Here is a 24,813-nt window from a genome sequence, read left to right as displayed (position 1 = left end):
TTTTCTTTAAATTATTTTTTTTCTTCTTGATGCTAGTGGTTGTTTCTACTTTGTGGGTGGGGCTGGTTAGCAGGGCAAGGGAGGGTTTAAATGGGACTCAACTGGCAGGGGAGGAAGAAGTGCTGGAATTCCCAAGCTTCAGCACTGACTACATCAGACCCCAGAGGAAGTTAAGTCTTATTTATTTATTTATTTATTAATTAATCCTCACCCAAGGATATTTTTACATTTATCATCAGATAGAGTGGGAGGGAGGGAGAAAGAGAAACATCGATGTGAAAGAGACATATCGACTGGCTGCCTCCCTCATGACCCGACCAGGGCCGGGGACAAATCACAACCAAGGTACGTGCCCTTGACTGGAATTGAACCCACGATTCTTTGGTCCATGGGCCGAAGATATAACCGCTGAGTCAAAACGGCCAGGGCAGTTTAGTCTCTTTTTGGAGCCCGGACCCTGGTCTGTACTTGAACTAGAGGTTGCAGGCAGGGTCATGACACAAACTGGGAGGGAGGTTTGTGATTTCTTGGGGCTGGGAGGAAGGAACAAAGGATACAGGTGGGACCTTGAATGTGCCTGTGTGTCCCTGCCCTCCCCTTACTCTGTACAGCCTTGCCTTGGGTATGCAGTCAGGCTGAGCTGACTTAGGAGTCTATGTGCTACAGTCTTGCTTCCCCTTTTGGCCTCTGCTTTGGACTCTGGTATCATCCAAGGAGATGTCGTCAGTCAGGCTGATGTAGGAGCTGAGGGCCTCCCGGATCCCCTCGCTGATGAGAGGTGCCTCTCCTGTGGCAGGTGCTTCAGAGAACAGGAGGGAGCTATGGAGAATGGAAAAGAGCTGGGTTAGGAAGCCTTGTCCCTGCACTCACCACACACTTCACCGTTTTTAATTCACTCCTGCTGACAGTGGCTCCCTGTTCCCTACCAGACCAAACCCCAGCTTGACTCCTCCACTCAGGACTAGTGCTCTATTCTGTCCCATCTTGTCTGACTTTTCTTCCATCCTGGCCACCTTGGTGTCCTGTGTGCATGCCCACTTTCTCCTCTCCCCCTACACACCTGCTGAGCCTGGGCTGGCCTCTAAGAGCTCAATTAGTGCTCACTGGTCCCCCGCTATTCCTGAAAGTGTCAGGCTCATTGGGTTTTGGGTTCCCAGGGGTGAATCCTCTTTGCTCTACCTTCATGTTCCAGGGGTCCCCTCACCTGTCCAGCTCTTTCCAATTGAGGGGCGCCCTCCGCACAGTTACAGGTAAGGGTATGTCCTTGCCAGGGACCAGGCCAGCTCTCCGCAGGGCACAGGGCTTCTTGAGGAGGCAGCAGATGCCATCCGCCAGCTCTGAGGAAGAGACCTAGACACTTGATGTGGTTGACTCCAGCCCTGCTTTCCTCTCCAACCCCCACCCTCCCGGATAGTTCTATACTTGGCAGATGGGGACATGGTCTAAAAAGGGTAATGGCATGAGCCCTAAGCTCTTGGTCTCCTAGAGGCTGAGATACAATCAAAAGTCATTCTGGGCTATGTTTTGGGAGACAGTTTACTGTGATTTTTTGTGAATTGATGGACCTCTTTAAGCCTAGTTTCTGGCTAGGCAAGTGCTTAGGGAAGAAGAAAACTAAGCAATTCTCCATCTTTTTTTTTTTTTTTATCCTCACCCGAGGACATTTTTCCATTTTTTGTTCAGATAGAGTGGGAGGGAGAGAGAGGAAGAGAGAAACATCGACGTGAAAGGGACACATCGAGTGGTTGCCACCCACATGACCCAACCAGAGCCGGGGACAAACTGCAACCGAGGTACGTGCCCCTAGCGGGAACCGAACCCAGGTCTCTCTGGACCGTAGGCCCACGCTCGAACCACTGAGCCAAACTGGTCAGGGCAGGAATTCTCCATCTTTACTTGTTATGTCAGTGTCTATCACATGAACAACTCCCTAGTAAACTCCCAATCAATTTTACTCTCTGCCCCTCTACATTCTTTAGTGCCTGTTACTGCACAGACACCAGAAAATGCTAAGAATCAACTTTAATTCCACAGTAGCAACAGATCAGGGCCTAGTTCCTAGGGAGAGAACTGTGCTTGCCACTAGGGCTTTGACTCAGAAATAGTGGTGGGTAAGTTACTGGCCTGCTCTCACACGGGAGGTCTGTGTGGCTCTCTCTGGGCATGGGATAAAGATAGGGCTGCCAGCCCACATTTCTTGGCACAGGGACTGGCATGAAGGTCGGGGATGCCCTTCTCCCATCTGTCTGGATATTCTTTGGCAGGTAAAGTGTTTAAGGACACACTGTCTGAACCCTAAAACCCACATCGCAATCTACTGTCGTGGAGGCAAGGAAAGGCCATACCCGAGTAATGGTCCACTAGCGCCTGGAGTGAGGGGAAAGTGAGACGCTGCGAGATGTACAGCCAGCCATTGTCAAGACGTTGGATCCTGTAGTGTCTGATCCGGTCCCAGGATGTAGGGCGGCTGAGGCGGACTGACAAGGAGTAACAGCCTGAGGAAGAAAGGTTTCAAGGTGGGGACTGAGGCCCTGCTGGGACCTGGCCTTGCTCAGGTTGGGAGGAGGAAGAAATGTGGCCACGGAGAATAGCCATGGGCCCAGGCAGAAGGGAAATGGGCAGGGAAAGACAAAGTCTTGCTCTCTTGGTCACAAATGACAATACATAATAGATAGGGCTCTTGTGAAATGAGATCATGGATACAGAGCCCTTAGTACAGAGCCTGGCAATTTATTTATTTATTTATTTATTTATTTATTTATTTATTATTATTATTATTTGTTTTAATCCTCACCCGAGGACATTTTTCCATTTTTTGTTCAGGTAGAGTGGGACGGAGAGAGAGAGAAACATCGATGTGAAGGGACACATCGAGTGGCTGCCACCCGCACAACCGACCAGGGCCGGGGACAAACTGCAACCGAGGTATGTGCCCTTAGCGGGAACTGAACCCGGGTCTCTCAGGACCGCAGGCCGACGCTCTAACCGCTGAGCCAAACCGGCCAGGGCAGGGCCTGGCAATTTAAATGAACATTAAGTGTTGGCTGTTATAAAGACGCAAGTGGGCAGAAAAGTTAGAATATGAAAATATGTTCAGTAGATGTCAGCATGGAAGACATGGAGAAAGAGGAACCTCTTACCCTGCTGGTGAAAAGATGAATTAGTACAAGCCACTTTGGAAGCAGATGGCTTTAACTAGTTGAGTTGACCCTGCACATTACCTCAAGACCCAGCAATTCCATCCCAGCATGTTACCTTAGAAATGCACAAACAATATTCATAGCGTTTGGAAAAGCCCAAAACTGTGAATAATCCATATGCATTGAATAGAACAGGGGATTATAGAATGTAAGGCTATACAGCAGTAAAAATTAATTACCACTACACATATAAGCACAGATAGACTTTAGAAATAGTGAGCAGATGCCTGGTTGGTGTGGCTCAGTGGTTGAGCGTCGACCCATGAACAAAGAGGTTGCCAATTAGATTCCTGGTCAGGGCACATGCCCAAATTGTGGGCCAAATCCCTAGTGGGGGGCATGCAGGAGGCAGCCAGTCGATGTTCTCGCTCATCGATGTTTCTATCTCTCCCTGTCCCTCTCTAAAATCAATAAAGAAAAAAATTAAAAATAAATAAAAATAAAAAACTGTCTAGCCCTGGCCAGTTTGGCTCAGCAATTAGAGCATTGGCCTGCGGACCAAAGGGTTGCCAGTTCAATTTCGGCCAAGGGTACGGGTTGTAGATTCAATCCCGGCCCCAGTCAGGGTTATGCAGGAGGCAACCAATTGATGTGTCTCTCTCACATCGATGTTTCTCTCTCTCCCTTCCACTCTCTAAAAATCAATGGAAAAATATCCTCGGGTGAGGATTAACAAAACAAAAAGAAAAACAAAACAACCGTTTAGCCCTGGCCAGTTTGGCTCAGCGGTTAGAGCGTCGGCCTGCGGTCCAGAGAGACCCGGGTTCGGTTCCCACTGGGGCGCGTACCTCAGTTGCAGTTTGTCCCCGGCCCTGGTTGGTCGTGCGGGTGGCAGCCACTCGATGTGTCCCTTTCACATCTATGTTTCTCTCTCTCTCTCTCTTCCTCTCTCCTTCCCACTCTATCTAAAAAAAAACAAAACAGCCATCTAAGCAAAGAAAGCACATGGTTGAAAATACAGAATAAAGGCTGTAAAATCATTACAAGTCTCCAGTAGTTTTCACTAGATGAGGATGCATATAAGAACACTTGATAACTGTAAAGTGGAATTCATTTCTTACTTTAACTCACCACTTCACCAAAGCCAAATGGGAAGAGGGTGCTTAGTGAAATAGTAATAATCTGTTATTACTATCATTTAATGATCTAAAGCTATCTGTAGCTTTCATTTCAGTGTGTACACATATGTACCTTACATGTATTATCTCATCTAATTCTTATTTTATATGTTTTTATTTTTATATTTTATTATTGTTTAATCTTCACCCAAGGCTATTTTTCCATGATTTTCAGATAGAATGGGAGGGAGGGAGGGAGGAAGGGAGGGAGGGAGAGGGAGAAGGGGGGAGGGAGAGAAAGAGAAACATCGATGTGAGAGAGACACATCAATTGGTTGCCTCCTGCATGACCCTGACCAGGGCCGGGGATAGAACCACAACCAAAGTCAAGTGTCCTTTACTGGAATTGAACTCATGACTCTCTGGTCCATGGGCTGGCACGCTAACCACCGAGCCAAACCAGCCAGGGGTGTTTTTACTGATTTTTAGAGAGAGAGAAACATTGATGAGAGAGGAACATCGATCGGCTGCCACCTGCATGTCTCCTACTAGGGATTGAGCCCTCAACCCAGGCATGTGCCCTGACTGGGAATTGAACCAGTGACTTCTTGGGGCATGGGCTGACATTCAACCACTGAGCCATACCAGCTGGGCTCATCTAATTCTTGTAACTAGCCTATGAGGTAGGTACAATTATTCCCTCTTTACCGATGAGAAAATTATGTCACAGACCACTGGGAAGAAAAGGCAGTGACCCTGTCACTTTAATCTTTCCCTATGGAATGCTAACAAAAGGCAGGAATAAATCCCAAACCACAGGCACTGATCAGTTTTAGGAAGCATTTGAGGAAGTGACCAAACACTCCAATTAAAAGGCAGAAATTTTCGCCCTGGCCAGTTTGGCTCAGCAATTGGAGCATCAGCCTGCGGACCAGAGAGACCCGGGATCAGTTCCTACTAGGGGCAAGTACCAAAAAAAAAAAGGCAGATTTTCAAACTGGATTTTCAAAAAGCAAGACCCAACTATATGATAACATACTTTGAATATTAAAACCCAGGCTAACAGTAAAACAATTTATCATGCAAACATTAATCACAGGAGAAAGTTGGAATGGTTATATTAATATCAGACAAGGCAGAATTCAAGACCAAGAAGATTACCAGAGATATAAAGGCTATATCAAGAAGACATAAAAATAAATGGAAAAAATAGACATCCATAATTGGATGATTTCAACTGGAGATTTCAACATTCCTCTGCGAGTATTTAATAGGACAAAATCAGTAGGGATATAGAAGATTTGAACAATACAATCAACCAGTTTGACTTTATTAACATAGAGCACTGCACTTACCAACAATGTACATTTTCTGTCAATACAGAATATTTGTGATAGACTCTAGACTGGGCCATAAAAACAAGTTTAAAAAGATTGAAATAGCCCTGGCCGGTTTGGCTCAGTAGTTAGAATGTCAGCCCAGGTATGTATCTGGGTTGCAGGTTTGATCCCCAGCCCTGTTTGGGGTTGTGCAGGAGGCAACCAATTGATGTGTCTCTCTTACATTGATGTTTCTCTCTCTCCCACTCCCTCCCTTCCACTCTCTAGAAATAAATGGAAAAATATCCTCAGGTGAGGATTAACATAAATAGATAGATAGATAGATAGATAGATAGATAGATAGATAGATAGATTACAATTATTAAAAGCCTGTATGGTGACCACAACAGAATTAAATTATAAATTATAATAACAAAAAGACATCTAGACAATCCCCAAATTCTTGGAAATAACCCAAGTATCAAAGAAGAAATCACAGGTAAATTAGAAAATAGTTTTTAAACTAAATAAAAACAGAAATTTGTAAACTCAGCTAAGTCAGTACTTAAAGGTACATTTCTAGTTTCTAAAAAATATATATATATTTTGCCCTGGCTGGTTTGGCTCAGCGGTTAGAGCATTGGCCTGCAATCTGGAGAGACCCGGGTTTGGTTCCCGCTAAGGAGGGCACGTTACCTTGGTTGCAGTTTGTCCCTGGTCCTGGTTGGGTTGTGTGGGTGGCGACCACTCGATGTGTCCCTTTCATGTCAATGTTTCTCTCTCTCTCTCCCTCCTACTCTATCTGAACAAAATATTGAAAAATGTCCTTGGGTGAGGAAAAAAAAATATATACATAAATATATATATATTTTTAAACTGATTTTTAGAGACAGAGGAAGGAGAGGGAGAGAGAGATAGAGACATTGATGAGAGAGAACATCGACTGGCTGCTTCCTGCATGTCCCATACTGGGAATCGGGCCTACAACCTGGGTATGTGTCCTGACCAGGAATCAAACTGGCAACCTCTTGGTGCATGGGTCAACACTTAACCATGAAGCTACACCGGCCGAGCTCATTTGACAAAATTTAATACCCATCCCCTCCCTTCAAAAAAACCCAGGAAATTATGGAAAGAAGGTGTAATAGTTTCTTATTGCTAGTTCTATAAAACCCATTTCAAATTTATGACCTCCATAACTGTAAGCTAATAAACTTGTATTGTTTTAAGTACTAATTTGCTGAAGTAAAATCAGTGTGTCAGCAAGCCTGTGTTTCTTTTCCAGGCTCTAGGGGAAGATGGATTTCTTCGTCTTCCAGTTTCTAGAAGCCACCTGCACCCTTTAGATCCTGGCCCCTTTCTCCATCTTCAAAGCCAGCAGTCTGCTGATGTCTCTCAAATTCTGACCCCCCTGCCTCCAGTTTATAAAGACCCTTGTGCTTTCCTTGGGTTTATCTGGATAATCCATGATAATCTCCCCATCTCAACATCCTTAGTTTAATCACATCTACAAAGTTCCATTTGCAGCATAAGGTAACATATTCATAGGTTCCACGGATTAGGACGTGGACATCTTTGGGGGCTATTATTCTGCCCACCACAGAAAGGCATTTCCTCTCGACCTGACATAGAGCATCTGAAAACTCTGTAAGTAACATCATACTTAACGGGAAAGATTGAATCTTTCCTTCTAAAATGCGTGTGGACTCAGAGAAGGAAGATTTATTTGATATGAATCCCAGGAAGGAATTTATCTGCTGAGATAGACTCCCCATGGTCAACCAGGAACCCAAATCTTATAAATAAGAGCCTAAGGGCCATTTGCTGACAGGGGATCCTGTATACCGGGAAGAACCTCAGACTGAACTCTCAGCTTCCTGGCTATGCTTATTTATGCTGAGTCAACCACTGCAGGGAAGCCCTGGTGTTGTCATGGATTGAAACCTGCCCTGTCCAGTCAGAACTGCACACTTGTATCCTTCTTTGCATCTACACCAACCGATCAGAACTGTTCTATAGCGATCAATCAAAACACACAATACCAACCAATCAGAACTACACAATTCAGATCATTCAGAACTGTATGAATTTAGACACTCAAGTTGCATAAAATTGGGCCAATTGGGAACTTTCTCTATAAAATGTGGCCTCCCCTTTGTCTGGGGAGAGTGTACTTTCAGTTTCTACTGGAGCCTGTGTTTCTCTGGTTTGCAAATGGTTTCACCTGAATAAAATCTCTTTTCTGCACTTTTCTGGACATTTTTGTTGACATTGGGAACATAGCAAAAATGTTCTCACTACTTCATTCATACTAGAGATCCTAGCCAGTGCACTAAAGCCACAAAAACAAATAAAAGATATATGGATTGGGTCCAGCTGGTGTGGCTCAGTGGAGAGTGTCGACCCATACACCAAGAGGTTGCCGGTTCGATTCCCAGTCAGGTCACATGCCCAGGTTGTGGGCCCAATCCCCAATGGGGGGCATGCAGGAGGCAGGCAATCCATGTTCTCTCTCATCAATGTTTCTCTTTCTCTCTCTCTCTCTCTAATCAATAAAGGGGAAAAAAAGATATATGGATTGGAAAATAAATAAACTGTATTTATAGACAACGTGATAATCTATGTAGAAAGTCCTAAGGAATCTACAAGAAAAGCCACTAGAACTAATATGTGAATTTAGCAAGGCTACAGGAGACAAAGACTAGTCAGTGTCCCTGCTTCCTTTTCCTTGTTCTCTACATCGTTCTAGAGGCTCCTTGATCTCTGTACTTTTTTTTTATCCTCACCTGAGGATGTTTTTCTATTTATCCTCAGATAGAGTGGGAGTGAGGGAGAGAGAGAGAAACATCGATGTGAGAGGGTCACATCAACTGGTTGCCTCCTGCATGACCCCAACCAGGGCCCGGGACAAACCACAGCCGAGGTATGTGCCCTTGACCAGAACCGAACCTGCGACTCACTGCTCCACAGGCTGACGCTCTACTGCTGAGCCAAACTGGCCAGGACTTGACCTCTGTACTTTTGAGAATAGTCTTCTGGAGCTGTGCTGTGAAACTGATAACATCTATATTTGAAAGGGCTAAATATCTGAAAATAGACCCCAGAGGCCAACCAAGCCAACTAAAGTAAATGACCAAGTCCCTACATCCTCTTCATGGTTCTTCAGCCACCCCACTCTGGCCACTGTCACCGGTTACTAGAACCAGGAAGGAAATAATAAGCAAGCTCTGTCAAACCATGTGGGGCTTTCAACACCATTGTGGGGGCAGGTCACCTACCAAGGTCATCTGTGACTGGCCTAAGTGACTGGTGTCCTACTGTTCCTTTTCACTGCATGTTCCGGCCGGTCCCAAATGCCTCCTGCTCTCTCAGTCCCAGGGCATCTCCTTTTTAACTCAGTCTCCTTGGTTCAAATCACACACAGAGCCACATACTGTGACACCCCTGATGCTCCATGCTCACTAGCTGCGTCTTTACGGTACACAGATCTGTTTCTTCATCTGTAAAGAGTGATAATAATTGTCCCAATCTGACTAGATCACCGCAAGGCTTCAGGTGTGAAGCAGGTAAAGCACTGAGTGGTGTCTGACATGGAGCAAGCACCCAATAATCTGTAACAGCCCCTGGTCCTTTGCTCTCACTGTTCCTTTTATATGTAAGACTCTTCCTCTGGGTAATTCCCATCCTTCCCTTTACAACTCAGTTCTGCTCAGACAACTCCTTCTCCAGAGCACCTTCCCTGTCTAAGAGGAGCCCCAGCTCCAGGCTTGCCCAGGCCACCTGCTTTGTGGCACCAAGTGTGCTGCTTGTCCCTCAACCCTACCCCTCACCTACCCCAACACATATAACCAACTGTGAGCCTCCTGAGGGATGGTTCTGATTTATCCTCCCACCTCAGAAAACAGCAGCACTGTGCATCCATTACTAAGCTCTTAATCCTGAAGTCATCCTTGACTCCTGCCGTTCTCTCAAACCTCACGTCCGGGCCTGACAGAAAACCCTACTGGCTACATTCAGAACACATCCAGAATCTACCCACTTCTCACCCAGATGGAGCTTGCAATGACTGCAACGTGGCTTCCCCTTTCTACCTTACCCGCAGCAGTCGAGGGATCAGGTCACATCACTCCCCAACTCAGAACCCTCCCTGCCACACTTAAATCCAAAGTCCTCACCCTGGAAAGGCTCCAGAAGACTTAGCCAATGTCACATCCTGGCCTGTAGGGACCTTTTGGGTCAGGCACCTTGTTCTCCCAGGTGTTCTGATGACAATGCCAGGAGGAGGGGTGGGGTCCACAGTGGCATGAGGATCAGATTAGGAGCTGTGTGTGAGAGGTGGACCAAGCAGGATCCTTCTGAACTTCCTCTGCTGAGGTCTCTGAGGAGCAATGGATAGAATCTAGACCTCCCACTGTCCGCACTGAGGGCAAGAACCATGAGTGAGCAGGCCTGACGCCCAGATGCTTAAATAAGTGTTTCCTAACCGACAGAATGGACAGAAGTGAGTTCCTCAGTGGCAGGAAGCATGACTTGCTCATCAATCACCTTTACAGTGTCCAACACAGAACAGACACATAGTAGGACAGCAGGAAGGCAATGGGGTGATGCTGTTGGGCCCTGGCCCTAGCGCTCACCTCTAGAGCAATGCTGTGACTTCCAGTTTTTAGTGCTCCTTCACAAACCAAGGTTTTGGGCCTGACTCGGGCCCTGCCGTGGCTCCCCGCTGGCCTAGAACACAATCGGTTGTGCCAGAGGGACTCTCTGGGAATGGGGCAGGGTGGAGGAGCTTTCCCCTCCCCCTCCAGACTTTGAGCAGGGTTCTCCGGAGCTCAGAGGCCTCTCCCTCCATCCACACACAGGCTCAAAGCCCCTGCAGAATTCCTTTCCTAGAGGTACATCTGGACCTTGAGCCAAAGAAAAGCTGGTCCTGATATCACCCACTCAATCAACAGTTAACTACTGTTATATATGACAAGATGCATGTGGAAATGTAAAACATATAGTCCCTCATCACTTAATTCTGGGTTCCCTAGATTGGAAGTGTGTTTTCAAGCTGAAAAAAACTTAAGAACCACTTGGGGAGGAAGGCTGTGAAGGAAGCAGATTTCTGACCTCTGTGCCCCACAGTCTGATCCGGTAGGTCTGAGGTGGGGCTCAAGGGTCTGCACTGTCAAGGGGTTCCCCTGACAATTCCTGTTCACTCGAGTCTGAGCAGCACTGCCGTAGGACCTCACTCAGGCCCCTAGAGCTGCGGTGTCAAACTTTTTTTGACCACAAACCACAGTGGAAATTTTGCACTATGACCCAGTACACAAACAAAAGTTTGATGAAATAATATTTTCCCCAACCCCAGTGATGCACTCTGATGTTTTCTGCTGTATTTCATTTTACTCAGGGGTCCAGATTCACTAAATCAGTGAATAGGGCCCTGGGTTTCAACTCTGGCTGCACATTCGAATCATCTGGAGGCAAAACAGTACATCGAAAAGACCCGTATCCATATGTTCACTGCAGCATTATTTACAACAGCCAAGATATGGAGGCAACCTACGTGCCCATCAGTAGATGAACAGATAAAAAGTGGTGCATATATACAACAGAATAAGACTCAGCCATAAAAAAGAAGAATGAGCCCTGGCCGGTTTTGCTCAGCGGTTAGCACGTCGGTCCGCGGACCGGAGTTCCGGGTTCAGTTCCCGCTAAGGGCACGTATCTCGGTTGCAGTTTGTCCCTGGCCCCGGTTGGGATTGTGTGGGTGGTGACCACTCAGTGTTTCTCTCTCCCTCCCACTCTATCTGAAGATAAATGCAAAAATGTCCTCAGGTGAGGATAAAAAAATAAGTAAATAAAATAAAATAAAAAAGTAGAATGAAATCTTACCACCTGCAACAACATGGAGGGACCTAGAGAATATTGTGCTGAGTGAACTAAGTCAGAAAATGACAAATGCCACATGATTTCATTTATATGTAGAATCAGACAAGTAAACAAATAAGCAGACCAGAAATTTAAACGGTGAATCATCTGTGGGGCTTTTACACATTCCAGGGCCAGGCCACACCCTTGACCAATTCAATCAGAAACTCTGGGGGTGGATGCAGGCATCATTCGTTTATAAAGCTCCCCCAGCCCTGGCCGGTTTGGCTCAGCGGTTAGAGCGTCGGCCTGCGGTCCTGAGAGACCCGGGTTCGGTTCCCGCTAAGGGCACGTACCTCGGTTGCAGTTTGTCCCCGGCCCTGGTTGGTCGTGCGGGTGGCAGCCACTCGATGTGTCCCTTTCACGTCGATGTTTCTCTCTCTCTCTCTCTCTGTTCCTCTCTCTCCCTCCCGCTCTACCTGAACAAAAAAAATGGAAAAATGTCCTCGGGTGAGGATTGAAAAAAAAAAAAATAATAAAGCTCCCCCAGATGATTCCAGCTACAGCCAAGGCTCAGATCAGTGGTTCTTAAAGTGTGGTCCCCAAACCAGCAGTAGCAGCAGCAGCAGCAGCATCACCTGCTGGAGAGGCAAATTTTTATTTTATTCTTTTATTATTATCATTTTTTATCCTCACCCGAGGACATTTTTCTATTTTTCGTTCAGACAGAGTGGGAGGGAGAGAGAGGAAGAGAGAGAGAGAGAGAGAGAGAAACATCGACATGACAGGGACACATCGAGTGGCTGCCTCCCACATGACCCAACCAGGGCCAGGGACAAACTGCAACCGAGGTATGTGCCCTTAGCGGGAACTGAACCCGGGTCTCTCTGGACTGCAGGCCGATGCTCTAACCGCTGAGCCAAACCGGCCAGGGCTGGAGAGGCAAATTCTCAGGCCTTGCCCCAGACCTACCAGCGTCAACTGCTGGGTGTGTGAGGCCAGGTCTTTGTCCTAACAAGCCCTCCAGGTGATTCTGATGCCTGCCCAGTTTGAGACCCTCTGGTCAATAACAACTGCACTACACTGATTTCTTGGCCCACAAATGAGTCTTGGCCTCCAGCTTAACACACTGTCCAAAAGGGAGCTCCAGATGAGAGATTACAAATTAATACCAGGGAAACCTTTGCCTTTCCTGGGGAATTGGCAAATATCTTCCTTTTTTGATACTGAGAGCTGCATTCTAATCTATCCCCATTGTGATGCCTATTGGGAACCTCAGAGTCAAATCTAACCTTAATCCAAGTAACAGTGGGGATCCTTATCTGTTTTCTCCTTGACTTCTCAGCGATTTCCCCTTGTATATGTGCCTTCTTCGGAAAGGGGCAGAGTGGCAATAAGGGCTGGTCAGTATGCTCTCGGGGTTGAACAAGTCCAGAGAAGAGGTGGGGGTGGGAAGCTGTGCACAAAGTACTTCCTGTGGCTTTCAGTGCTCACTGGGGCCCTGTCTACACACCCTTGACCCAAGTCAGCACCAATGCGTGGTTTCCCGTTTGCAGCTGCTGCACTGGGACCCCGCCCCCACCCCAGAAAGCCGATGGGTGTATGTGAGGGTGGGATGCTCATGCTGCCTGGAAAACAGCAGAAGGGGCTGGGGAGAGGTCAACCCAGGGAGCAGCCCAAGGAAGGGGAGGAGAAGCAAGGACTCACTGGAGGGACTCACGGAGGGAGACTGCGTAGAGAGCGAGGAACCCTGACAGCTCATTACGGTTGGTTCAAATGGTTGGTTCAAATTAGGGCAAGGACAGGAGGCTGGTCCTCACTTCTGGATATCTCCTCCCTAGCCCACCACTGTGCTTGCAGTTCCACAATTATTGTCACGTGTGGGCCTTTCTTGGGTGTCTAAAGAGAGATGAACCCCAGTGAGGTTAGAATCCCAGCTCTGCACTTAAAAAAATGTTTTTATTGATTTTAGAGAGAGAGGAAGGGAGAGGGAGAAAGAGAAATATCAATGTGAGAGCAGAACATCAATTGGTTGCCTCCCATATACACCCTGACCAGAAACTGAATCCTCAACCTGGGCATGTGCCCTCACTGAGAACTGAACTGGCGACCTTCTGGTGCACAGGATAATGCTCAACCAACTGAGCCACATCAGCCAGGGCCCAGATCTGCACTTCTTAGTCGTGTCTCCCCAGGCAAATTCCTTCTCTTCTCTAAGCCTCAGTTTCCACATCTGTAAAATGGGGGCGATGGCAGCACAACCCCCACAGGGTTGTCTGAAGGCCTAACACAAACATGGGTGCTGCCACTCCTTCGATGTCCCTCTCCCCTCTGCTGTAAGGGCCTCAGGGCAGCAGCTCAGGGGGAGGCAGGGCCTCAGAGACACTCCATCAGCTTCGTGTTTTGTTTGCAAAGGCCCTGTATCTGAGGTGGGAGAAGTCTCGTATGAATGTGCAATGTGACATGTCCCTATGCCATTTTAGGCCTCTTTTTCCATCTGAACAGCAAAGAGAGGAAGATCACAAGATGGCTCATAACGGGTTTTCTTGCTCTGACTGGCTGGTGCCCCAAAGCACAGAGACCTTGTCAACTTGTCAACATTTTGCCAAAAGATCAGGATTGTGTTGTGTCTTAGGGAGGGAGAAATCATTGCAGGTCAGGAAAGGAAATTCTACTGGATCCCTACTGTGGGCCATTCACACCGTGGTAAAGATGCAGGTTATTGCTCAATAGCTGATGTGCTTTCATGGCAGGCAGCCGGCCAGACTGCCTGGCTCCAGCCCTTTGCACCTGACCTCTGCCCCCAGGTCACATCAGACTTGACTCTTGGCATTCAGGAGAGAGGCCCCAGGCGGAATCAGCTTACCCACCTCTCCTGGTCTGGCTCTCCCGAATGAGGAAGGCCCCGCCAGGGTTTCCAGGCAGCAGCAGCAGTTCCTCAGCTTTCTCCCGACTCAGGCCCTCATACAGCCACCTGGAGAAGCAGAGACAGGCGTCAGTCAGCCTGAGGGTGGTGGGCCCGCCCCCAGCTCTGTCCTCCTAGTCCTGGCTCCAGGAACCTCAGAGGACAACCTCATGGGGTCAGCCCCAGCCTTCTCTGCCTGGAGATCTCATTCCCAAGGGCCCAGGGAGCTGGCCTCTCTCCTACCACTGCCCACTACCTTACCACACTATGCTCCTCATCTTTCCAAGAATTCCCTGTTTATGTGGTTTTAAAAATTTTTTTTATCTTTCTCAAATCAATAAAAAGAATTAAAAAAATTTTTTAGTAAATATTTTATTTGGACAGTTTAAAGTTGAACTTTGTAGCCAAAGGTATGCAGTGAACCTTTACTCATTATCATGGAAACATAGCTTGTATTGAGGCTGATTTGTGAAAGGCTGGGACTCGGATCTTCAGGATGTCTGAACTTTTGGAAACTATTGTGCAGCCCACCAGTCACCAAACTTGCCTCCCAAAGCACAGCCCTGTTCCGGGTGCCTTTTTCCATGCTGGGATGTTGATTACTCTGATCCCAGATTTTCCTTCCTCTTTTCACATAACCCCTCACTTATGTACGTATTGAAACTTAACTATGATGGGAAGTTCAGGGTAGTTCTGCAAGAATTTTTTTTGTCTCCTAGTCCATCAGTTTCCTAAATCCCCAGGGTCATGCCCTGTGATCCCAGGCAAAGCCTACAGAAGCTGATTTGATGTTAATGGCTGCCTCCATGTCATTTTGTGAAATTCCAGTCAAAGCCAGAGCCAGGGGTTGAGTTGATTCCAAGGAAAAAAAAAAACCTAGAGATGCTGTGCCTCACTTGGTGCCAGCTGCAAATTTAGCCTCATTTTCTTTTGTTTGTTTATTTTTGTTAATCCTCACCAGAGGATATTTTCCCATTGATTTTTAGAGAGAGTGGAAGGAAGGGAGAGAAAGAGAAACACTGATGGGAGAGATACACATCGATTGGTTGCCTCCTGCACGACCACCAGCTGGGGCCAGGGATCCTCGTTTTATAGCAAATAAAACAAGTCATTCGTGTTGACTTGTGCAAATTGTCATGTCTTATGAAAACTGGGGATGGATGTGTCCCTCTCACGTCAATCTCTCTCTCTCTCTCTCTCTCTCTCCCCCCCCTCCCTCCCACTCTATCAATTAATAAACTAATAAAAAATAATTAAAAAGAAAAAGAACCGAGGATGTAAATGAAGGAGTGGCAAGAGAAGGGGAGGGACTCTTGGAGGTAGTCGGTGTTCCTTGGCTTACACTTAGTGCCACGCTGTGGGTGTAAAACCTCCAACCAGTAGGCCCAAGCCAGCAGGAAACACATGGTAAGGTGGGCTTCACCCAGGTAACAGACAGTTTCTGTGTGAGCTGATCCTACGAGGTGACCATACGTTGAAGGATCCCTGCGTTACGCTCATCGGAGCCAGACACACTGTGAGCCCTGAACAGAAGGCCATCCAGAGCTGGAGCCGCACCTTCTCTCCGACGGAGGAGCGGCTGTTGCAGCAGTGCATTTGCACGGGACGCATTCCTGACCCTGTTCTTCAGGCAGATCCCACCGGAAGGTCCTACATCCCACTTCCTCTCTTCCTCCTGGCATAGAATTTGCTCTGGAGTCAGCTCCTTTTGTCGCTCATTTTTGGCGAGAGATGGCTGTGCTTTGTGTGAGACCCTTGTCCCATGTCTGGCCCTCCCTCAGAGGCTCCTCTCAGGCCAGGCCCCTGACATGGGGCATCGCCCCTTTGTTTTCTTGCCTCAGGACATTTGTTCGGGCTGCTCCCATCTCCTGCAAGTCCCTTTCAGCATTCTACCACCACATTCCCTCCAGGCCACCTCCTCTGGGCTCCCAAGTCTTGCAGGCCTGGGGCTGATTCTCTCGTCCTCAGCTGTGTTCAGCACAGGACTGGGCATAAAGGACTACGCTTGTGGACAGAGAAAGCAGGAAGGTCCCCTAAGGCAGGACCTGGAGTGAAAACTCACCCGTGGGAGATTTTGGCCACGTGGACACTGGGGATGCTGTACTCTCTGCCCGAGACCTCCGACAGCACAGTCCACCAGTCTCCGTCCCTGTAGAGAGAAAGGAGGGGACCCCTCTCAGAAGGGCCAAGGCCCGCAATTGCTCATTTGGAATTTATAAGGGCCCTCCAGGCTGGATCCCACCTGAGTTTCCCAGCTTTCCTTGCACCAGCCAATCCAGGTACCTCCTGGGCAGTAGAGGGCATGATTCAGGCCCCCCTCCCCCATGTGGCCTGCCCACCCACTGCTTCTCCCTGTGGGTGTGTCTTGCTTCCTGAAATCCTACCATGAGGTCCACATGAAAGCTTGACACCAAAGGTCATGTTCTGTCCTCCTGGAAGGAGTGGCCCTTTTTCCCACCAGTCATCTTCAGGTGTCAGGGGAGGGAGCAGATCATCCCACACAGTGCCCTTGGAATTACTTACTCAGAGATGATGGTCAGTGGCTCCCCCAGTCTCAGTGACAGTTCTGCCTGCTCGCCTACCGGGAAACTGCCCAGGGCCACGGCTGTGGCCTTGCTCCTCTCTGGATGGAGGGACAGAGATGGTCACCCTCTTGGCTGGCCCTGTCTCCAGATGTGAGGTCTAGTGGAGCCTGGGATCCCACCATCAACACCCCCACAGGAACCCTGGGCTGGTTTCTATGTCTTCTCAGACACACGTGGAGATCCTGTGTGGGACCCCAGACAGGAGCTCCTCAGAGGGGTCTCGCTCTGAAATGCCTGCAGCACAGGGCCTGGCCATCCCATGGTGCAGGGACATTCCTGATGCCTGAATAAGCAATGCAAGCAAGTCTTGTGGAGGGCATCCTGCAATAAGGGTGGAACCGGGTGGCCGGGAAGGCCCCCACCCCTCCTGGCCATGCACCCTAGGAACCAGAGGCACATATGTTGTCCCTTCGATTGCCCTCCTCAACATGGCTTTGTCACCCTCGCCCTTCACTCCCCAGATGAAATGTCCCTTTCTTAGGGAAGCCTTCTTCCCTGACAAACCCCTTAGTAGACACTCTTGGCCAGAGTCCCTTGAGTCACATTGTTGTCAAAATGTAAAACAACTGTAATTGATGATTAGTTAAGTACCTGTCTGTGGGATTTGACTGTCCCTGAAGGCAGGGACTATGCCTGTCCTGTCCACTGCTGTGAACCCTGGTCATGCGTGCACAAGTCCTGGCACAGAAGCCTTAGATTTTGGATGGATGCAAGGCTGATGGACAAACAGACAACTCATGGAAGGGGTTGCCCAAAATCCATGCTTCTTCTGGGACCAGAGACAGACCTACCGTGAAAGGCCTGGCCTTTTCCTGGAGACCCTGGCAGAGGAGGGCACAGTTTACCTCAGGTCCCGAAGGCAGGACACCTGCATGGGGGGGTGGGGGGTGGGGAGCAGTCACCCACTCCCAACCCCTTCAGCAGCCAGGGCATGAATCAGAGCAGTCTTGGGGCTACTGCCTGTGGCTAGATTCAGAGGAAATTAAGTGGGGGTGTGTGTGGTTTCCAGGTCTCTTCCTGCCAGGCCTGTGGGCCCCAGGCTCTGTGCAGATTGGGCAGCTACAGGGCCTAGCATTCAATGGGAAGGGCCAAGGGAGTCTGGTGTTAGGGAGATGAGGCTATTGGGGGAACAGGCTGAGGAGAGGGAATGAGGCCCCAGACACTATAGGGGAGTTTTCAGATTCAGACAACTGCCCAAAAACGAATCTGCAGACATTTTGTCTGTAGTCTCCTAGTCTGCTTAACTGTGTTTCCATGTCCTTCCTCCTAGAAGTGCTACTTGGTTTAGAGTGATCTTGTTATCTGCAATGGTTAATTTTGTCTCAATGTGGCTAGCCCACAGTACCCAGATATTTGGTCAAACATCAGTCTAGATGTTGCTATAAAGGTATTTTTTAGATGAGATTAACATTTATATCAGTAGACTCTGATTAATACAGGTTACCCTCCATAATGAGGGTGGGCCTCTTCCAGTCAGTTGAAGACATTAAGAGAAACAGATTGAGGTCCTTTGAGGAAGAGGGAATTCTGTCTCCAGACTCAGCTCTGGAATTTTGCAGCATCAGCTCTTCCCTGGGTCACCAGCCTGGTGGCTTGCCCTGAAGATCTAAGACTTGTCAGCCCCCACAACTGCATGAGCCAATTTCTTAAAATAACTTTTCTCTATGTCTACACACACACACAAACACACCCTATTGGTTCTGTGGTTCTGTTTCTCTATAGAACTCTAAGACACAATTAAAACCCCAAATCCGGATGTGTGTTGAGAAAGAATTTGTATGCTATTTTGGGGAATAAGAAACAAACTGGGGGCTGTAGCTTTGACATCAAAATATTAGAATTTATTCTGATTGTCTAATTGTCCTAAAAAGTAGCATTTGTAGCCCTGGCCGGTTTGGCTCAGCGGTTAGAGCGTCAGCCTGCGGTCCAGAGAGAACCGGGTTCGGTTCCCACTAAGGACATGTACCTCGGTTACAGTTTGTCCTTAGCCCTGGTTGGGTTGTGTGGGTGGCAACTTCTCGATGTGTCCCTTTCATGTCGATGTTTCTCTCTCTCTCCCTCCCACTCTAGCTGAACAAAATATGGAAAAATGTCCTCGGGTGAGGAAAAAAAAAAAATAGCATTTGTAGTCAGGACTACCTTAGAAAATAACGGCTACAGGTTCAGCATATGTACTGTATATAGTGCTCATTTTTTCCAATTGTCACAGCTCTGATCTTTTTCAAGTATTTCACAGCACCTCTCAGAATAAGAGGACAGACTTTGGAACATCACTAATAGAATTTTTTTTTCTTTATTTTTTTTAGAGAGAGAGGAAAGGAGAGGGAGAGAGAGATAGAAACATCGATGAGAGAGAACATCAATTGGCCGCCTCCTGCACACCCCACACTGGGGATCAGCCCTCAACCTGGGCATGTGCCCTGAACCGGTGACCTTTTGGTGCATGGGGCGACACTCAACCACTGAGCCACACCGGCTAAGCTGATCTAATAGAATTTTATAGATGGAAATATGGTCTATAAGTCTGCTGTCCAATTAAGGTAGCCAGTAGCTACATATGGCTTTGAGTACTTCAAATGCAGCTAGTGTGACTGAGGAGCTGAATATTTTATTTCATTCAAATTAATTTTAACAGATTTAAATAGCTTCATATGACTAGAGAGTACTGTAAGGGTCAGTTCAGGTAAGGAGAGCTACAGAGGTGGGATTGGTCTTTGAGTTGCCAACTCAGTTTCCAAATAAATTGGTTGAGGAGGAAGGAAGCCTTGGGAGATGCCTGGGGTACTATCATGCCTGCCTGGTTAGCACCTGTCACTGATTCAGGTTTTCTACTTTACCTGGTTGTTTAATGTTGACTGCTAAAATAGAAGTTCTACAAGAGTAGGGCCCTGCCTATATGGCTCCTTGGGGAGGGCCTGGTATACAGCAGGCACTCATTGACACTTTACGCTGTTTTGGAGTGGTTGGTCAGGAAGGCCCCATGCAGCCTCATGGTGCCTGGGAAAGACCTAGTTGTTCTGGGCCCCGTAGCTTACCTGGTTGCATGGGTACAGGGTCCTGGTCTTGAACAGAGGGGCTGGAGCTTGGGCTTGGCAGGGTTTTCCCTCTGCTGGGCTGACTTCCCATGGTTTCTCAGCAGAACTGTCAGAAGCACATCGTGGAGAAAAATCTGAGATGCTGTGAAGGGCACAGAGCTGTGGCTCCAGGCCTGGTCCTAGACAGCCTCCCTCCCTGGCTCTGCCCTGCCAATGTCCTTGCTGACAGCAAGTAAACAATCTCCCTCCCACCAGGACCAGGCTCCAGTCCCTCCCCTAGAGACGCTGAAGGGTCTCTGTGAACCGGTCCCTGTTTTCACCCATCGTTACTGTGCTGCAGCCATGTTCTGTTCTGTTTCTGGGCCTTTCTGTGTGTGGTGCACCCTCCCACTGGCTGGAATATTCATTTTCCCTTCAGGGCTGTCTGGACCACACTCTGTCCCAGGAAGCTTTCCCTGAACCCCCCAGCCCTCACTGATCAATCAGATGGCCAATTCAGAACCATTTCCTGACCTGGGATCATATTCTGTGTGACAGGGGACAATGACAGGACAGAGTTCACTCCAGGCATACCAGGACCCATGGCTAGGGTTAGAAGAGGACCGGAGGGATCTGGTTGTCACGAGCGAAGGCGACACAGGGCAAAGTAAGAGGACGGGGAGACCGTATGACCCAGTGATGACTTGCAGGGCTTTGGAGGATTGGCTGTGGAGCCATTTCCCTTCTCGTTGCCTTATTTCCTCTGAAAACTGGGGATAGCAATACTGAACATAAGGGTCTTGGACGCATGTGAAAGGGCTGGCTGGGGCCTGCTTTCCTTCATCACACCTGGAATGTTGCTTCACCAGAGGCTGTACCTGGGAGTCTTCCCTTTTCTCTCTTGGCTCCCTGTTGTGTTCCTTCCCATTTAAGTTATTCATTTATTAAAACTTTTACTTGTTTAATATGCCATTATTCTATAGCTCAGTGAATACAGGACCTCTGCCTGCCCATTTTCTCAGCATTTTGTGAGGGCCTTGGCACATATTAACCAAATGGACAAATGTAATTATTAACTCTTTAGACAAGTGTCCTTTAAAAAAATGTATTTATTAATTCGAGGGGGGAGAGAGAGCAGGAGGAAGGGAGGGAGAGAGGGAGAGAGAGTCATAGAGATTTTTGTTGTTGTTCCACCCACTTATGCATTCATTGGTTGATGCTCTACCGTGGATCGAACCTGAAACCTTGGCATATCAGGACAACACTCTAACAAACTGAGCTACCCAAGCAGGGCTGTACAGGTGTCTTATCCTTAAAATAACTTAAATTCCCAGGTTTCCAGAGCAATGCTCATTTTTCCAAATACTTTAAAGTGTGTTGGGGGTGGAGGGTAGTTTCTTTCTTTCAGATGGTTTCATTCTTTTCAGTAGACAGGTTATCATTACACCAGTTTGGTGATATAGTAGGCTCCATCCTTGCCTTTACAACACTAACCCCATGCCTGGGTGAGGACAGGTGTCTGTCACTATCATGAATTGATTTCCATGGCCTCACAGGACAGTCCTGTCTGGAATAAAAATCCTGCTTTAGAGAAGGGAACACGATCTGTGCAACGAATTACCCAGTTCTGCAGTCTTGTGTCATCGGCGGGCTAACAGTACCTGTTTCTGCTGTCTCCCATGAGGAATTCAGTATTCACGAGACAGGAGCTCTTTAATATAAAACAGGCCCATTGAGGAAGTGGCTCCTGCTGACTGTGGAAACCTCGGCAGCCTGAGATGGTGCTGCTGCCTCCTCGGGTCTCTGATTCCCTCACTGCTAAGGCACCCCTTCTAAAGGTCAGGTTTTCAACATTCCTGCTGCTCCCCAGCCTTTCCCCCAGAGCATGAGGTATAGGCTCTATACTTGAATGTGCAGACATGGATCCAGAAAGCCCAGGAAAGATCTTTCCTGGGTAGCACAAGTGACTCATTCAGGCCAACCAGGCTGGAGCTGTGTAACCTCAGAAAAAGCACGCACCTTTCCCAGTCCCATCTGTGAATCAGGGCTGAGTCCACAGGGCTTTGGGGGGAAGCCGAGGAGCCTGGCACAGAATGGGTGCTCAGCACGAGTTAGTTTCCTTTCAGCAAGACAAAGTCACCACAATCACCAACTGCACTAAACCCAGAAACTTCTTCCCACTGCAGGTGGAGCTGGGGGATGGGCCTGAGGCGGCAGACGTGAACTCAGGCTGGAAGCCCCAGCTCCCTCTGCAAGCTCCCTTCACCTGGTGGGGTCAGGAAGCCTCCTGTGGGGCAAAATAAAAACGATGGGGTAGAGAGACCCAGGAGGAGAAGTGCTGGCCAAAACTTAAAAACTTTTTCTTTTAATCTTCACCCAAGGACATTTTTGCATTTATCTTCAGATACAGCAGGAGGGAGAGAGGGAGGAAGAGAGACAGAGGACATCGATGTGATAGAGACACATCGACTGGTTGCCACCCACATGACCCCAACCGGGGCCAGGGACAAACTGCAACCGAGGTACGTGCCCTTCGCAGGAACCGAACCCAGGACTCTCTGGTTCGCGGGCTGACGCTCTTAACTGCTGAGCCAAACTGGCCAGGGCTGGCCAAAACTTTTAAAAGACAGAACTTAATCATTAATTATGTAAGTATTTGAACAACTTACTATGTTGTTAGGCACTTTCTAGGAGACCGGGGCCAGTGGGTGGAAGGAGTTAGTAAAAAGCAGCTGAGATCAGCACAATGTCCACAATTGTTTTCGATGATCTCACTTGATCCTTTGAGAGGTCAGCATTTGAATCCCATTCAGATATAAGAACCAGGACCCAGAGAGCCGGACCTCGTGCTCACTGCCACACAGCTGCTTTGTGCAGAGCTGGGTCTACAATCCCTGTCTTTGTGTTTTTGTGCTTCAGAGGATAATTTCTCAGTGGTGGAGTAAGAGTGATGAATTTGGATTCAGCTCCCTTTCAGCTGAGGAATATCAACCTTTTGAGAGCAACTGATGATACTAGAGTTGAAAGTATCTTCAGATATTATAATCCAGACTCCTCTCATTCACTGAAGTTGGAAGGCTGAGACCCAGAGAGGGCCCCAAAGTCACACAGCAAGTTGGTAACTGAGATGGGACCAGACTAGGCATGCAGACCAGCTGGGGAGAACAATGTGACTCTCCAGAGGACAGTCAAAGATGAAGGAGGGGGGCCTCAGTTCCTTCAGGCACCCTTAGAAATCACCTCTTACCGCCTCAGTAGAAACACTCCTTGAGTTTTTTCCACAACTATAAAGCCCACTCCCAGCCTGAGGGTACCATCCTTCCTCACAGTCCCAAGACTATCAGAAAACAAAAACAAGCATACTTACTGGTTTCCTGTCATCAGAGGCTTGGTGTGGGGGCTCAGCTAAGACGCAGGCCTTGACTGGAGAAGTTAGGGCTTTGGGGGGCCCTTCTGGAAGTCCACCAACATCCTTAGTCCTAGGACATTCAGGACCCACTTGGCCTGGAAGAATCTTCAGGGAGGGGCCCTCAGTATCGCTTTGGGTAGCACGGTGTCTGCCTGTGGTCAGCAGTTTGTACACCTGGGATGGGATAGGAGCCCCGACTGGGTGAACCTTCCAAGCACAGGCGGGCCAGGGAATAAGGCTCAGAGCTCTTTAAGCTCTGTTACAGGGTGCTTGGGGCTCCTGGCTCACATCTGCAGACTCCGTGGTTCTCACAACCACCCATTTCCTCTGACGGCATCACAGACCATCAAGGAGCCACCTTCCCCAAGTTCCTGTTTCTGGGGCAGAAGCAGCTGCCTTGTCATGATCCTAGAGGGAAAGGTTTTTCTCTGGCTTTACAGGCTGGTCTGGCCCAAGGAACACAGAATCGAGGTAAATGGAGTTTCCATGCTTACCTGATCATAATAATCATTAGTACCACATCTAAATCCAAGTCATCAGAGCAGCAGCCTAGGAATCTGAATTTTAAACACATTAAAAGATTCCTTTGGCTGGCAAGTCTGGGAAGCACTGCCTTGGAGTGGTGTGTCCCAACCTTTAATGTGTACAGGAATCACCCAGGGATCTTCTTAAACAACAGATTTGGATAAAGTGGGTCTGGGAAGGGTGCACTTAAGGGTTCAGATTCTGTATTGCTAACTACTCCGAGGTAATACCCATAGTGCTGGTCTGGGGACACTTTGAGTAGCAAGACCTTTGGGCAGCAGTTCTCTAAGTGTGGTCCCTAGACCAGCAGCCTCAGCATCATCAGGAATTTGTTAGCCATGCAAATTCTTGGGCCCCATCGCAGATCTACTGAATCGAAACTCCATGGTAGGGCCAACAATCTTTCCCAAGCCCTCTAGGCGACTGTGATGCACACCCCTAGCCTGGGAATCACTCAGCCAGGATAAAGAATCTTTGAAATAAACGCCTTTGACTGTTGCTACCTTCAATCACTGAAACTTACAATCTCCAGCTTGTTAAAAATCTAAATAATCATACCCACTTGCTGCCTTTCCTTTAGGGGGCTTGGTATTCCTGGAGACAGATTTTTTAAAACAGAAAATGACCCACTGCTCTGAAATAGCTGACTCCAGCTCAGACTATGTAGCTTTTGGGGGAACTGGCCAGCTGGGGCACACTCCAGCTCAGGTTTTCCTTTTATTTTTCTTTCCATGTTTTTGTTCAGATAGAGAGGGAGGGAGGGAAAGAGAGAGAATCATCGACATGAAAGGGACACATTGAGTGGTTGCCACCTGCACGACAAAGCCAGGGCCAGGGACAAACTGCAACCGAGGTATGTGCCCTTAGTGGGAACTGAACCCAGGTCTCTCTGGACTGCGGGCCGACGCTCTAACCGCTGAGCCAAACCAGCCAGGGCAGGTT

The 24,813-nt window shown here is 48.1% G+C and overlaps 1 protein-coding gene across 1 annotated transcript; it reads right to left on the bottom strand.

The window, feature by feature from the left end:
* Positions 1 to 366: 366 nt before the first annotated feature.
* Positions 367 to 23,624, bottom strand: SLA2 (Src like adaptor 2). Its single transcript, XM_036244389.1, is given in 9 exon segments — positions 367 to 693; positions 696 to 819; positions 1,205 to 1,337; positions 2,346 to 2,495; positions 14,304 to 14,407; positions 16,401 to 16,487; positions 16,862 to 16,961; positions 19,959 to 20,064; positions 23,305 to 23,624. Coding segments are annotated over 8 exon segments (822 nt in total). The 5' UTR covers positions 20,050 to 20,064; positions 23,305 to 23,624; the 3' UTR covers positions 367 to 660.
* Between the last annotated feature and the right edge of the window lie 1,189 nt (positions 23,625 to 24,813).

The sequence above is a fragment of the Molossus molossus genome, unplaced genomic scaffold (genome assembly GCF_014108415.1).
Source record: "Molossus molossus isolate mMolMol1 unplaced genomic scaffold, mMolMol1.p scaffold_m16_p_6, whole genome shotgun sequence".
NCBI classification, from domain to species: domain Eukaryota; kingdom Metazoa; phylum Chordata; class Mammalia; order Chiroptera; family Molossidae; genus Molossus; species Molossus molossus.
The sequence above is the reverse complement of the archived record's forward strand: the minus strand, read 5'-3'. Positions and strand labels throughout refer to the sequence as shown.